The sequence below is a fragment of the Plecotus auritus genome (assembly GCF_963455305.1).
Source record: "Plecotus auritus genome assembly, chromosome: 9".
Lineage (NCBI taxonomy): Eukaryota > Metazoa > Chordata > Mammalia > Chiroptera > Vespertilionidae > Plecotus > Plecotus auritus.
The window spans coordinates 59,340,468-59,356,583 of NC_137783.1; the positions used below are offsets into that span (position 1 = coordinate 59,340,468).

Here is a 16,116-nt window from a genome sequence, read left to right on the forward strand (position 1 = left end):
CCGACCTTGGCTGGGGATTGAGCCAGCAACTGAGGTACGTGCCCTTGACCGGGAATCGAACCTGTGACCCTTTGGTGCATAGGCTGACGCTCTAATCACTGCGCAACTGGTTAGGGCTAGAAATCGTTTTTTAAAAGGCAAACTATAAGAAAAATGGGCAAAGAATTTGAACATTTTCTTCAAAAGAGGCTATCCAAAATATCAATAAATCTATGGAAAGGTACCATGGGTCATTAGTCATCAGGAAAATAAAACTTATATCATAAAGTAATACTACTACATGCCTAACAGTAGCTAAAATAGAATGACAGAAATGTGGACCAATTGGAATTTTCAAACACCGTTGGTAAAACTTAAAATTGATAGGACCATTTTGGAAAACTGTTTGGCAGTGCCTACTAAAGCTTAACAAACCCAAAGAATTATAAACATATATCCAAAGGATGTGCACCAGAATATTAATAGCAACATTATTCCTAGTAGCTCAAACTGGAAACTACCCAAATGTCCATTAATTGTAGAATGGAAAGATTGTAGTATAGTTATATAATTGAACACTAACAACAATGAGAATCAACAAACTGCAACTATATTCAGCAAGTGTGAATCCTCCAAGTGTAATGTTGAGAAAAAGAAGCCAGACACAAGAGTATGAACATTTCCATTTACATAAAGTTCAGAGTCAGGTATAACTTGTCTTTACTGTTGATAGTCAGGTCTTTATCATAGGGGTGGGAGGTGGTTAGAGGCTTGGAGGTACCAAGAAGGGCACATCTGAGACGCTAGTAATTTCTGTTTCTTGATCTGGATACTGGGGTATGGGTATGTTTTTTCTGAAATTTCATTGAGCTCTACATTAGGATCTGTGCACTTTAGTGACTTGTTTTTAGTTTAGGTTTACGAGAAACTGGCCATGGTATTATTGGCCTACAAGAAACGTAGAGTTGAGAATATGAATTTCTTCCTGTTGAGCCTTACTTCTTTGGGTATTTTGGGCAAAGGATTTGAACATTTTCTTCAAAAGAGGCTATCCAAAATATCAATAAATCTATGAAAAGGTACCATAGTTCATTCATTAGTCATCAGGGAAATAAAACTTATACCATAAAGTAATACTACTACATGGCTGAAGTAATCTTGTCAGAGATTATTAATTTCAACAAATGAAAGAAGGATGATTTCTAGGTTACTTTATGTTATTATGGCATAGCTGCCAATTTTAGTCCATCCCTCGGCCAGTTAACTTCACGCACCTAGCATAGTGCTATCCAGTGATGGACATGTTTGTCTGTGTTGTCCAGGCACATGTGCTATTGAGCACTTGAAATATGGCAGGTGCAGCTGAGGAACTGAATTTTCAACTCAAATTTAAATAGCCACATGTGACTATTATATTGGGTAGTGCAGACCTAACATTTATGTTTTACCCATTTAAATGCATGCTGATTCTTTAGATGTCTGTTTTCAGTTTTACTGTCTCTTGAATTTAAGTCAACCTGAATGCTGGTATTAGCAATGACATGGAAACTTGGGAGATTGCTTCCTCCCCGGGTTACTCTTTAATTGGTAAGGAAGCATAGCTAAATTTATCTGTCTATCTTTATGTTACATACGACTAGGTCTGTCTTTGGATGCATGAGAGTATATTTATAATGCCATATTTTAGAAAAAGTTATTGAGAAATCACCTTTTTGAACAGGAGTATATTAAAAGTGGTGTGATAAATTTTACTCTATTCTTCATATGCTTTAGTATACTAATGATATATATACTAGTATATGTGTATATATACATATATATATGTATATATACTTTAAAAAATATGTTCTTATTGATTTTAGAGAAAGAGGAAGGGAGAGAGAGATAGAAACATTGATCGGCTGCCTCTTGCACAGCCCCTACTGGGGATCGAGCCTGCAACCCAGGCATGTGCCCTGACTGGGAATCGAACCCATGACCTGGTTCATGGGTCAACACTCAACCACTGAGTCACATTAGCCAGGTATTAATGATTAATGATATATTTTTAATATTAATTAATTGTAGGAGCCTACTGTTTATTGAGTAGCTGAGTATATCCCTTGTATTCCTGGAGAACGCTAGTGCCCAATGCATTGTTGTCCCTCTTTCAGAAGCGGGGCCGTCCTGTCTTGGCAGCATGCTCATGCCTGTTCAGGAGACTGCTTGGGAAGAACTCATCCGCACTGGCCAGATGACACCTTTTGGTACCCAGATCCCTCAGAAACAGGAGAAAAAGCCTAGGAAATTAATGCTTAATGAAGCATCAGGCTTTGAAAAGTATTTGGCAGATCAAGCAAAACTGTCTTTTGAAAGGAAGAAGCAAGTTTGTAATAAAAGAGCATCTAGGAAAACTCCAGCCTTGGTCACTTCTGAGCTGAGCCCAACACTCGGTGAAAACAAACCAAACAAGAGAAGCAAAGTTCTTTCTAAAACAGACAAGCGCTTGAAAAAGCACATCAAGAAACTCCAGAAGAGGGCTCTTCAGTTCCAGGGGAAAGTGGGATTGCTGAAGGGAAAGAAACACTTGGAGTCTGATGTGAGGCCAAAGGCAGAGGGAGATTCTGAGGGTGAAGAGTCCGAGTACTTACCCACTGAGGAGGAGGAGCGGGAGGCGGCAGCAGAGGTGGACCTGTCTGCAGAAGGCACTGACTCTGATCTGGGGCCTGTGCTCAAGCGACGGAAATGGCAGAAGAAAATCACAGTGCAGGAGATTGATGATGAGAGTTTTGGGGAAGAAGCTGAAGCTGCCAAAGGAGGAGGAGGTCGGAAAGTAGTGAGATGCCGAGACGATGGAGATGAAGATTATTATAAACAGCGATTAAGGTCAGTCTGGGGAGGTTATTATAAAAAGGTTGTACTGCTTGCATTATCTTAGGTGGCAGGTTTATTAATAAATAAGAGTTCTAGATCCAGCTTAATATATTAGATCCCTGTTATCCAAAGGTTGAACTTCCTGCAGCCTTAGCGTACTCAAACCATCAGAGCCCCTGAGTGCTCAATGAAGCTGACCCAATTGCTTCTACTTCTGGGTCTTCACTAAGATTTGGGGGCAAGTCCAAGAAGAAAATCCTAGGTGAAGGGTTTGGGCAAGGTGAAATGCGGGATCCTGAAGCATGAGATGTGTGCCTTTACACCAAAAGTGGTTGCCTTGTGACAAGGGTCAGAAGGAAAGGTTGACTAATGTTGAGCATGCTGGATAGTTTGCTTTTTCTTTTGAAGCAGGAAAGTAATTTTAGAGGCCTTTACTTCAAATAAGAGCTGAAATTTAAGCTTTAACATGTGAAAGAATAAGCTTGGCTGCTGCTGCTTTTTTTTTTTTTTTTTCAGATCTTTATTGTTGAAGTTTGGTTTCTTAAATCCTCCCTCCCTATCTTGAAAAAGTAGATATCTACAGAATTATAAACCACTGTCATGCCAAAAATGTACTTTGTATACACAGCATACCTGTCCTATTCACTGTCCTTTTTTTATGCTCAAGACTGACTTTGGCTTTTATTTCCATGACTTTGTTAGTATATGATGCAAATGAGATATAAGATAAAAGGGAAGGTGAACGTGTTCCTTGTAATGTCAGCATTGCGTATTGCCACACATTTTCTGTGAGCCAAGAACAGTGTATACTGCAAGTTTCTCCACCATTTCCCTGAGCACAATACTGCTGCATCTCCTGTCTCACCAGTCTCACTGCAGCTTACTGAGAGCACTAAGTAACTCACAGAATGGAGGGATCCCTTCAACAGATTTCTTTTAGGTTTATGCATGTACCCCCTCCCCCTCCCCAGCAGTCAGTAAGTCTAAAGCTTTGTTTTGTAAGACTACTGCTGCAAGAAAATCAAGTTGTGTTGGTAGCCGAGAAAGAGTCTCAGCAGCCTTTTCAAAGGAATCTGCAGTTTCTCGGGAGAGTTGGGATTGTGCCTGGAAGGCTAGTCCTCCAGTAACTCATTTCCCTGCCCTTGCGGCAACACCAAGAACCATGAAGAGGGGGATGAGGGGAATGCTCTTTTGGATAATCTTTCTTTACTAAAAACTGGCAGAAAGAGTGAGGCAATGATGATGTGTGAGGTTATGTACCCTAAGGTGCAAAGGCCTCGCCATCCAGGTGGGAGGGAAAGATAGGTATTAGCTGCACGGATGAAGTGTAGGCCCTGTGTGGGAGGTGTTTTCGCAGTGAGAGACATGTCCCATATAGGTACAGTGGATTCCTCCATGACCTCCCGTCCTGGTAGCTCTCCTGCCTTCCCTCCTATGGAGTCAGGTAGCCCTATTTTCTTTTCTTGGATAAAAGAGTAAACAAATTCCTTGAGCTGCCATATTTGTGGAGGTGAGGGGCTAAGGTATGGATCTGGGAAGTATCTTTCAAGGAATGGGGTGGACCTGATAGGTTCTCAAAGATAATGATTTTGGTGATGGGAACCAGGGGCATTTAGTGGATACATTTCAGATCTGGTTGAGTTACATCAAGGAAGCAGGAAGGTCTAGTAAAGTTAGACCCACAGGAGAATGACTCTCTGGAGCTGTTGTAACTTTGGCTATTAATAGTGAGTCCTTTGGGCCAATAGATTAACTCATCAATTCCCTCTCGTCCTATAGAGGATTGTAGTCCTAGGCTCATCCCTGAGTTGTGGACTGTCTGTGGGCAGGGACAGTGAAAATATGTGAGCATTGGGTGGAAGACAGGCTTCCTGTCGCTGGTCCCTGGTTTAGGGAGCCAGGAGAATGGCTATGAATGCAAATTGGGAATTGGGTGCCTCTTACATTTATTAAATTGGTGAACAAGGGTTTGGGTGGAATTTTAGAGGTGTAAGATATCTAGTTGTTTTTGATACCAAGGGAAGAAAATCTTTTTGGCTTTGATTGTATTTTCTATTCCTCTCTTAGGTGAGACATAATTTGTCTGTATGTGTAGGAAAGTGGGGGTGATAGTCAGTCCGTGTAGGTTTCAGTGGCTAGTTGTCCCCAGTCCTGAGAGCGGATACATATCCAGCAAGGCCAGGCAGATTTAAGGTATAGGCATTTAAGGAAGGAGTATTATCCCCTAGGTGTAGAGCAAGGAGGAGAATAATTATTTGGACTTACCTGGTTTGGCAACCTGTTTAAAGAAGAGTTTGAAATCTCCAGTTGGCTTGCAGGAGTATCCTGGATGCTGAATGGGTGTCTAGTCTTCTAGCATGTAAGGTTTGACTCTGGTGTGATGTATCCAGCTTGCAATCTCAGGTACCTTGATGGCTGTAACAGTGGGTAACAGTAAAGGGAAGGGCCCCTTCCAAAATGCAGTTAACTGATCTTGAGGGGATCTGACTTTCCAGGTTTTTATAAGTACTTGTGTTCCTGGTAAGAAGGCTTCCCTTCCTAGGTCATCCACCCTAGCTAGGGGCAGGGAGTCTCTCTTTTCCATATTCTCAGATGGCCTTTTGAACTTGTCCATGGGAGATTATATATTCCTTTGAGATAAGGTGTCTGAATGACATTTCATGAGGGCTTACCTTTAGAGAGGGTCCTAGGGTAATTCATACTTGACGAAGAGCTATGGGGAGGGTCTTCTACCAGGGTTTTCAACACATGGGAGAGCCATTTCCTGGCTTAGTTTTCTAATGATGGACTTTAAAGTAAGATTAGTCCTTTCTGTTTTTCCTGATTCTTGGGGCATCCAGGAGGAGTGGAGGTGATATTAAATTTCTAGGGAAGTAGCTAGTTGTTGGGTGCCCTGGAATACAAAAAGGATGGCCCATTATTGCTCTGTAGAGACCGGGGTAGGCCGAGTCTGGGGATTAGTTCCTTAAGTAATGCCTTAGTTACTTCTGAGGCCCTTTCTGTCCTAGTGGGATATGCTTTAATCCATCCAGTGAAGGTGTCAGTAAAAGCTTAAAGTATTTTGGTCCTTTATATCTTGGCATTTGGGTGATGTCTCGTAGCCAGACTTTTCCTGGGTAAGTTTATTGATGTTGGACCAGAGGGGCTAATGGAGAAGGTTGGCTTTCTTCAGGTTATTAAATTGGGCTGGCAGTTTTAGCTCGTCCAGGTGTTTTATCTGCCCAAGCTTCAGGGTTTATCCAGGAAATTAACTAACTAGCTCATTCTCTTTCTTAGAATTTTGAGGGTCTTGAGGGGTACAGATGGCTATAAAATTTAATGAAGATGCCTATCGCCCTTGGAAAATTAATTTGGCTCCTAGTTTTCTAAAAGATCTCAACCTGGTAGGGGCTGGGGCACCAAGGATAACTATTAATTGGTAGGAAAATAAGCGACCCTTCCAGTGGGAGCAGATTGGCAGCTTGAGCCATCGGTGGGTCAGCTTACCATCCACACCTGCCACCAGGTGAGAGGCAGAGCAGAGTGATCCAGAGAAGGTTGTCAAGACCAAGAATACAGCTTCCATATCAAGTAAAAACTTAACTGTCTTACCTTTGACTTTCAAGATTTCCCTGGGCTCCATCCCCATGATGTTGATGTTCGATTTGGGAGCCGGATGGTATCCAAGGCCCCTTTAGTCTAGGGCTGTATGGGGAGAGACAAGTTGGACCCAGGATCCCTGCAGTTCCTGGGGCAGTTCCTCCTCCAGTGCCCATGCTCATGGTAGAGTGAACAGCGGCCAGGTGGCTCACCCTGACCCTGGGGCTTACTTTCTGGGGGTGATTCTGCCAATATCCAGATCTTATGTAGATATAGTAGTTTCTGGGAGGAGGTGTTCTTCCAGGGCAATCTGGATCTGCTCAACCCGAGTAGCGACAGCAGAGCATGGCTAATAACTGAGCCAATCTCTGATCTTTTTTTTTTTTTTCAATCTCTGATCTTTAGGCCTCTCCCTTGATTGGAGCCTCTCCTCCTCCTCTAGATCCTGGTTATAGAAGACGGATGAGGCTGCCAAAAGTAGGCCTGGGGTAGGGGTATGTGGTCCTAAGAGAGCTTTTGGAGCTTTCTCAGAATATCGGGGGCAGCCTAAGTTAGAAAACAGTCTCGTAAGACTGTTGGCCTGCTTCCAAATCGGTCTAGGTTAGTACATTTAATGATGGCCTCCCCCAATCTCTCTAAGAAGGCTATAGCAGTCTACTGAGGTTCCTGGCTTATAGTTGCTAATTAATAGGCATAGATCGGCTTTGTTTCATTCCCTCTAGAAGGCTTTTTAGGAAATGGTCCCAGTTCCAGGTTCTCTGGGAGGTATTAATAGTCCCATAAAGGATCAGTGACCTGTATAGCTGTCGCTCCTAGAGGGTATTTATCATATGCATGCCATTCCCAAGCTGGATGGCATTCTTTATGATCTTGTCTTTTTCTTCCTTATTTAGGGATTGAGCAAGGATTACAATAATGTCTCTCCAGGTCAGATCAAAGCTTTGAGTCTTCTGAGAATTTTCCTAAGTCCTGTTGGATTTGGTGTGTAAGTCTTTCATAGAGAAAGGGGTATGTACTCTTATAGGGATCCCAGTCAGTCCTACTACCTCTTGTAAAGGGCCAGTTAAAGTAGCTTGAAAAGGCCCCAGATATGGGGGAAGAGGGACTGGAGCCTGACAGGTAGTTCTTTCTTCATCCTTTGTGGTCACAGGAGAGCAAGGAGAAGGAGAGGTGTTTACCTGGGGGAGGTAAGGGAGGCAGGGGCTGTGAGTACAGTATAGCAATTCTGGAGGAATCTAGTTTACAGGTAATGCATAGCCTGGGGTCATCCCTGAGAACCATAAAGGCTTGGATGTATGGGACTTTTGTCCATTTCCCTTGGGAATTGCAAAACAGGTCTAGCTGTAAAATAGTATTAAAAGTAATGGTGCCATTGACTGGCCAAACATCTCTGTCGCCCAACTTGTATTGGGGCCAGGGTGTCTTGTAAAAGAATATTAGCCTTTTTTTTTTTTTTTTTTTTTTAAGGACTCAGGATCAAATTTCTCCCAGTTGGTATGTATTCCAGAGGGGTATCTCGAGGCACTGTGGACTGATTCCCCATTTTCAGAGAGACAGGTACACTCTGAACCAAGAGTTAGAGGCATCCCTGCTAATATCTGGGCTATATTGAGCTGCCCTGTGGTCTGAGAGCCACAGTAGGGCAGGTTACCCTGCTGTCTGGGTGCCACCCAGGGGAGAGTGCTCCTATTTGAAGCCAGGCATCCCTGCTTCTTGGCCTCCAACCTTAGCTAATCTTACCGGAGGTCCCTACCTGCCCCCCACCCCCACCCCCAATCACATCTATCCATCCAAGGGGTGCCTAGTACCGTCATCACCTTGGGTGGAAAACTCCTCCTGTAATTCTGGTCTTCAATAGTCGGGCTAGTGACCAACTTGCCTTGTCTCTCATGTTCCCAAGATCTCTGGTCCTTGTGGAGGCCTTGGAGAGAGAGAGCAGCCACCTCTGGAAGGGAAGTGAGAGTCGCTGTTAAGTTATTCCTGAAGCTCTTATAGAAGTTGGAAATAAAGAAAAGGTCGTTAGAAGAGTGTAGAAGGAATTGAGGGTGGTCCTATTACCCTGTTTCAGGGACCTTAAAGAGTATGCAGAAAGCTGTTTTAAAAGACCGGGACCTGGCTTGGGAGGTGTGGCTCAGTGGCTGAGCATGGACCTATGAACCAGGAGGTCACGGTTTGATTCCCGGTCAGGGCACATGCTCAGGCTGTGAGCTCGATTTCCAGTGTGGGGCATGCAGGAGGCAGCCAATCAATGATTCTCTCTCATCATTGATGTAAGCTCTCCTATTAATTTCAGTTTTAATTTACTGGTAAGAGCTGTAGACTCTGAGCAAAATTTACAGGGATATTGTGTAGTGGGTGAAAGTGTGCTGTTGTGTGTTGAACTCCAAGGAGCTGTTACCCCCTGTCTCTGCTTCTCTCCTTGGCTGTCTAATATAGCCTCAAGGACTTGGAGCACTAGGTAACCAGCCTCTATGTGCACATCAGCAAACAAATCAGTTATTTAGTTACAGTTGAGTTGGAATTCCCTATGGAGCTCTTGCACATCATGGGGATGCCTGCTGAGACTGCCACATAGTTTCTTAGTTACCTAAGAATACCCAAGATGCGAGGTGGAGGGAGGAAGTGCCCCTTATCTTTGGAACCGAACAAGTTCAGGCTCTCATTTTTCCAGCGAAAGGTTTAGTTCCGACTCCCAGAAGGTAATTAACAAACTGCCAGTATTTACTGTTTACCTGGCTGCAGGTCCTGAGAAAAGAGACCAAGAGCATAGAGGTAGGAGTGAGTCAGAGAGGATGACTTATCACAGCAAGTGAGTAGGACAATTCAAGTCTCTGCACCAAGATGTAAACAGTGAAAGCAGACCTCAGTACTTGAGTTCTGGCTATGAAAAGAATTCAGAGCCAAGATTCGAACTCACGAGAGAAGGCTTATTCAGCAAGCAAAGCAAAAGTGCACTTGAAAGAAAGTTTTGAGTGGGAGGCTCGAAAAGCTGCCTTTCAGTGTGGGCTAGGGGTCCTTTTAACCCCTTGTTGGCGGGGGGAGGGAGGGTCCCTGCTTTCTTCTTTGAGCTGACCTAAGCAGCAAACTTTAAGGAGCCAAAGTGGAATCCCCTGTTGGCAAGGGGAGCAGAAAAGAGAAACATGTTAAATGTACATTTTGTTGTTGTTGTTGTTAATCTTTACCCGAAGATATTTTTTCCATTGATATTTTAGAGAGAGTGGAAGGGAAGCAGAGGAGTGGGGCGGGGTGAGAAACATGGATGTGAGAGAGACACATCAATTTTTTGCCTTCTGCATGTGCCCCAACTGGGGCCAGGGAATGAACCTGCAACCCAGGTATGTACCTTTGACTGGGAATCGAACCTGAGACCCTTTGGTGCACGGGCCAATGTTCTAACCACTGAGCAATACCAGCCATGGCTAAATTTAAACTTAAAAGACAGTAAAATGGGACACAACCCTTATTTAGGTCCCAGAGTGAAGAAACAAAACAAAACATAGTAGATAGAAATTTCAGGAGTAATTGCAAAAATCGTCAGAAATGCTCAGTGAAAATCAGTCTATTCAACTGAACATCTTAGGGCTGAAACACCCTCAGTTCATTCAGGCAACAGTGGCACTTCTTAGGGATGTAGTTGGTCAAGGACACCAAATGGCTTTCCAGAGCAAGCTTTTAAACTTTCCTTCTGGGCCCAGGGCCCAGGGCCCAGGCTAGGTCTGTGAAGATTCAAGCAGCCCTGTAAGGCCCGTCAATAGCAGCTTCCAATGTCTGGCCTTTTCTTCCCGGACCCAAGGTCAAACACACAAACTCTCATGTCAGGTTAACCTTTTATGTTTTGAAATATGGAAGCATATTTTAAATACTCTTACGGCATTTATTTATTAAAACACTAGTGGCCCAGTGCACAAAATTTGTGGATGGGGGGTGGGTTCCCTAAGCCCAGCCTGCACCCTCTCCAATCGGGGACCCCTGTGGGATCGGGCCTAAACCGGCAGTTGGACATCCCTCTTGTAATCAGGAACCCCTGGCTCCTAACCACTACCTGCCTGCCTGCCTGATCGCCCCTAACTGCCCTCCCCTGCCAGCCTGATCTCGCCCCCAACTGCCTCTGCCTGCCTGATCACCCATAACTGCCCTTCTCTGTCAGCCTGATCTCGCCCCTAATGGCCCTCCCATGCCAGCCTGATCTTGCCCCCAACTGCCCTCCTTTGCAGGCCTGGTCCCCCCAAACTGCCCTCCCTGCTGGCCTGGTCCCTCCCAACTGCCCTCTCCTGCTGGCCTGATCGCCCACAACTGCCCTCCCCTGCTGGCCATCTTGTGGCGACCATCTTGTGTCCATGTGGGGGCGGCCATCTTTGACCATATGGGGGTGGCCATCTTGTGTGTTGGAGTGATGGTCAGTTTGCATATTACTCTTTTATTAGATAGGATTCTCTGTTAAGCTGTAGTGCCTGGCTGTAGTTCTATCTTGGTCTTGTTCAAACCAGCTGACCCTGCTCCATGACCCCACCCGCCCCTCCCCACTCTGTCCCATTGTGCCAAAGTCTAGGCACATTTTTTTAACTTAAGTATGTATTATAGCCCTGTTAACACATTGCGCACCAGTAGTTTTATTGCTAGCTTTACCCAGTGGCCAGATAACTTTCTATTGAATGAGTACAAAAAATGTTTTACAAAGTGTCATACTTTAAAAAGATATTAGCTTGTTAGAACATGTAATAAATAACTTCAAAATGCAATGGGTATTTAATTTTAAGGCATGCCTTTAACATTTATGTAAAACACTGTAATATGAAAACATGAGAATGCTCGTGATCCACCCGCAATGTGTTAATTATAAAGCTCTTTTAAATTCGTGAAAGTGGGTGACTCTTAGACGTCTCATATCCTTCATGCTTTCAGCTTGTGCCGTAAGTCTTTTATTAGCTCAAGATCAATTCTAACTAGGTATCTTTTTTATTTTATTTTTTTTATTTTTTTAGCTGATGCTTAGTGGGAATTTCCTACCAAGCCTCCTCTACAGCTTAACCTTTCCTGGGACTGGATAATAGCACTATCATCCTACTTTCTGATTTAATCCAGGACCTCAAGTCAGTCTTTGAAGTTTTAACCATTTCTTAAGAGGTAGAACTTAAGAATTCTACCAGGGATTGGGAGCCAGGACAGGGTTGTGTAAATATCACTTTCCTTCCATTTGTGGAATGATGTGGAATGTGTAATATCTAGATGTGACCACAAGGTGGTGCCAAGAATCAGCATATAGCTGCCTCTACCTTCCTGATAGAAACCAAACCAAAAAAGTCAGTTGGATGGGGATTTGGGGATATTGCTAGGGAGGCTAGACCTGACAAGTATGGTGTGGATAGAATTTTTTTATCCTCACTCAAGGATATGGTCTACTGATTTTAGAGAGAGAGGAAGAGGGAGAAAGAAAGAGAGAGACAGAGAAATAGAGCGAAACATCGATGTGAGAGAAGCATTAATTGTCTGCCTCTCATATGCGCCCCAACTGGGAATCGAACTGAAATCCAGGCATGTGCCCAACTGGAAATCAAACCTGCAACCCTTCGGTGCATAGGAAGACACTCCAACTAACTGAGCCTCACTGGCCATGCAGATAGAATTTACCTTATGATCCTGGTGTAATCTGAATCCATAGCCATGATGCCTGTTGATGTGACTGGTTTTTAACACATTTTTTACCTTAAATATTTTTTTCTTCTGACTTATTTTTTACTTTATTTTACATGAATAACTTTGAGCTTAAAAGGACTGATGACTCCATTCATTATGTAAATCTTAAAGAATATCTTCCAACGCTCTGCAAGGCTTAATCCTTTGGGAAGACTGTTTCATTGTCCTCCCCTTTGCGCCCAGGAGTGCGTTGAGTCTTGTTCAGAGGGTTTGGCTGTGTACACACATAATTCTAGAAGGGGAAGACTCAGCATTTTCAGTTGCTAAGAGGCGTCAAGCTAAGTAGGATAAACGTTGAAAAAAGTCTTTTGGATTTGGAAATTTGGAGGCCTCCGTGGCCTGAGCAGGGATGGGAAGAGATTATATGAGAACAATAATAGCTAACGTTAATGAATGTGTACTACTTTGCAGTGCTTCATGTAATGTGGGTTCATTGGTTTAAACCTCACAGCCCCTTAGGAGATGGGAATCTGAGCTAAAAAAGCTGAAGAAATTTGGGGCCTGAAGTTGGTATGGGTCAGGTGGAAGTGGCCTGTCAGCTTGGTCGGGTGCAGTGGACTCAGAAGAGCCTGGCCTTAGCAACTAACTCCTCCCGTTGCTCCATGGAGGCCTGCTGCATGCTTTCCACTGCTCCCCCCGAAATGCTGCTGGAGGGCGCCCCTAGACCCACTCTCCCAGGTGCTCTGTCTCCATTTTATTGTTTGGGTATTTCATATAGTTTGCATTTCTGTAGTGCACTAGAGATGTCTCCCTTTGTGCTGGGATTGTCCCCTGTGGGTCCATCATTTGGATCTTGGTTTGCCCTGGGTGAGGATTCAGCACCTTTAGGTGGCACTTACATAAAGGCCAAATTACCTTGTAGAGCTTGATTTAAAAACACACACACAAAACACAAACCAGTATGGTGACTATAGTTAAGTTAGTAACACTGTATTGCATATTTGAAAGTTGCTAAGAGAGTAAATTTTAAATATTCTCATCCCAAGAAAAACAATTTATAATTATGTGTGGTGGCAGATGTTTATTAGACTTACTGTGGGGATCACTTGGCAATATACGCAAGTATCAAATCGTTATGTTGTATACCTGAAACTAATATAGTGTTATATGTCAATTATATGCCAATGTAAAAAAAAACAAACAAAAATAACCAACATCACTTGATTCCTAAAAATCTGAATTTAGTAAAAGTTTAATATGGACTTGATCTAGAAACCTAAATATAATCAGTTTCTGGGACTTAATTTCTTTCTCAAGAAATAAAACTATGTCCTTTTTTTATTTTCTTCTAAGGGTCTGTGTTTTTTTTTAAATTTATTTTATTTTATTCTTTATTGTTTAAAGTATTACATATGTCTCCTTTTTCCCCCATTGACCTCTCCCTGGCCACTCCTACCCCCCAGCACATGCAGGAGATGGGGGTTGTAAGAGATCAACCAAAAAGTCGGTGTTGTTTTAAAAAAATATATATTTTTATTCACTTCAGAGAGGAAGGGAGAGGGAGAGTGATATGGAAACATCAATGGTGAAAGAGACTCATTGATCGGCTGCCTCTTGCACGCCCCCACTGGGGATCGAGCCCACAACCTGGGCATGTGCCCTTGACTGTAATTGGGCCTGGGACCCGTCAGTCTGCTCTATCCACTGAGCAAAACCAGCTAGGGCCAAAAAGTCTGTATTTTGAAGAGAAGCAAAAATTACTGCCTTAAAGAATTTTCTTAGGGTGCATCTTGCCTTCCTTTAAATGATAAAGCTAAGACACAAATGAAGACTAATTTAGCTCTGCACACACCTCTCATTCTCAGCTCCAATGCATAATTGTCTGCATTAGTCTTAATTTACTCTGTGAGATGTGGACTCCTAACTGAGGCTATTTCATCTGCTTAGATGTGCCAATTAAGTCCACCCAGAAAGACCATAAAAAGGCAGATAAGAAAAGTAAAACACCGAGTATCTCAATTTAGCAAATTAGAGTAATCTGTAAGGGATTCTGAGCTGTCTGAAATAGAGAACCCAGTGTGCTGCAGAAATGCAAACTATATTAAATACCCAGCTTGGTGCCTTGAATATACTTTTAAAAATCAAATTGCACTTATTGTGCTTCTGTTGTAGAATTTCTTTCATGGATATTGCAGTCAGTGGAGAATGATCCTCAGGTTGAAATTTCACCCTGTATTAAGAGTGATTTAACTATATCATTGTGACTTCCTCACAGTCCATGTAGATCCAAACTGCTCTGGTCTTGGTGGCCTTGAAATATAAAAATGAATACAGAGCAGTAAGGTAAAATTTGTGACTTTGTTTCAGGGAGAGCATGTTCATTTTGTTAATATATGATCTCAAGTTACTAATAATTTGACAGTTCCTATTAATAGGTATATTTTCCATTTTTTGTGGGTTTTATAGGCAGTTGAGTATATTGGATTGTCTAATATTAAATGTGTCTTATTCATCTGTTCAACCCAGATTATCTGTAGTCAAAAGAACTAAACTGATTTTACTGCTCCTTGGACAGATGGCAGGTGCCCAGTGAAAAGTGAGTTTGGACTCACTGTGCACAGTATTGAGGTCGGGAAGAAATCACATTATTGCACGAAAATGAAAGCCATCTTTCTCCTCCTTAAACTTTAGCATTGACATTTTTTGAGACAAATTTGAATTGAGGTTTAGTAGAATTTGATTTGCTCTTGTATAGTTGTTTGCATTGTATAGCAATTAAAGAAATGATTATTTACTCTTCGCTTGGTACTAGGAGAAAATAGGTGGCTTTGGGGATTTTGAAAAATACTTTTTGAGAGGCAAGGTTATGTAAGAATAAGGAGTGCAGACTCTGTAGCCCGATGATCTGGGTTTGAATCTTCACATTGCTGATCTTGGGCAGGCTACTATGGTGTGTATGTATGTAAGTATGTATAATTTCTATTTTTTTTTATTAATCCTCACCCAAGGATATTTTTCCATTGAGTTTTAGAGAAAGTGGAAGAGAAAGGGAAAGACAAAGAGAAATATCGATGTGAGAGGAACACATGGTTGCCTCTTGCACATGCCCCGACGAGGGTCCGGGCCAGGGAGGAGCCTGCAACCGAGGTACGTGTCCTTGAATGGAATCAAACCCGGGGCCCTTCAGTCCGCAGGCTGACACTCTATCCACTGAGCCAAACCGGCTAGGGTTGTATGTATAATTTCAAAACACAGCTTGACCAGAGCTAGCTGACATTGCTTAAGGAAGTGATATTTGGCATAGAGGTTAGAAATCACAGGCCATGAAATCAGAATGCCAAAGTCTCATCTGGTAGCTCTGAGATTTTGTGGATATCCTCATCCATAAAATGTGAATCACAGCAGCACCTTTTTCAAGGATATTATGAGGATTACAAACGATAATATGTCCAAGATACTTGGCATATGTCAGGCACTCAGTAAATATTAGCTGTTTTTGTTATTTGCATGCCCACTAGGTAAAACATTACTACAAAGATCCCATCAAGCCAGTAAGGGGGTCCATGAGAATCATAAATATTGATATATACGAAAAGGTGACTTCTCTCTAAAGTAAAAGGCAGTTTCACAATTGGTATTAATATGCTTAGCCAAATAATTAGCTGTTACAAACTTAGTTTTGTTGATCTTCGGCTTTTCTTACCTTTCATACATTTTTTATTGATGATTAACACTCCACTTAGTGATAAAGTATCACTTAGTGACAAATATAAGTACATTTTCAGTAGTTTGGGGAAAAATTAAAAATGATATTTCCTCTGAACACACTAGGGGGCACTAGACATCTGCCCAGGGAGTATTCTTCAAACTTTATTGGTTCTATGTGTGGGTATGTCAAGATTACACTTTGGTTCCTCACACATCTCTTTGTTCTAAGGTTAGTGTTCCAGGTCCTTTTGTTGTGCCATGTAAGGCTGGATTTACACACTCTTGCTGTCCTAGTTGTGCAGGATGTTCTGTCCAGGGTGGACTACAGTGATCTTGATCTTGGCTGGCAGTAGGGATAGGCTA

General features: G+C 42.6%; 1 protein-coding gene across 2 annotated transcripts in view; it reads left to right on the forward strand.

The window, feature by feature from the left end:
* ERCC6 (ERCC excision repair 6, chromatin remodeling factor) overlaps positions 1-16,116 on the forward strand; it is an 88,508-nt gene that overhangs the window by 12,346 nt on the left and 60,046 nt on the right. For both annotated transcript variants that reach the window (XM_080640176.1, XM_080640177.1), the window contains one exon: positions 2,133-2,844. In XM_080640176.1, coding sequence (XP_080496302.1) covers positions 2,133-2,844 — 712 coding nt within the window. The remainder of the gene's footprint in view (positions 1-2,132; positions 2,845-16,116) is intronic.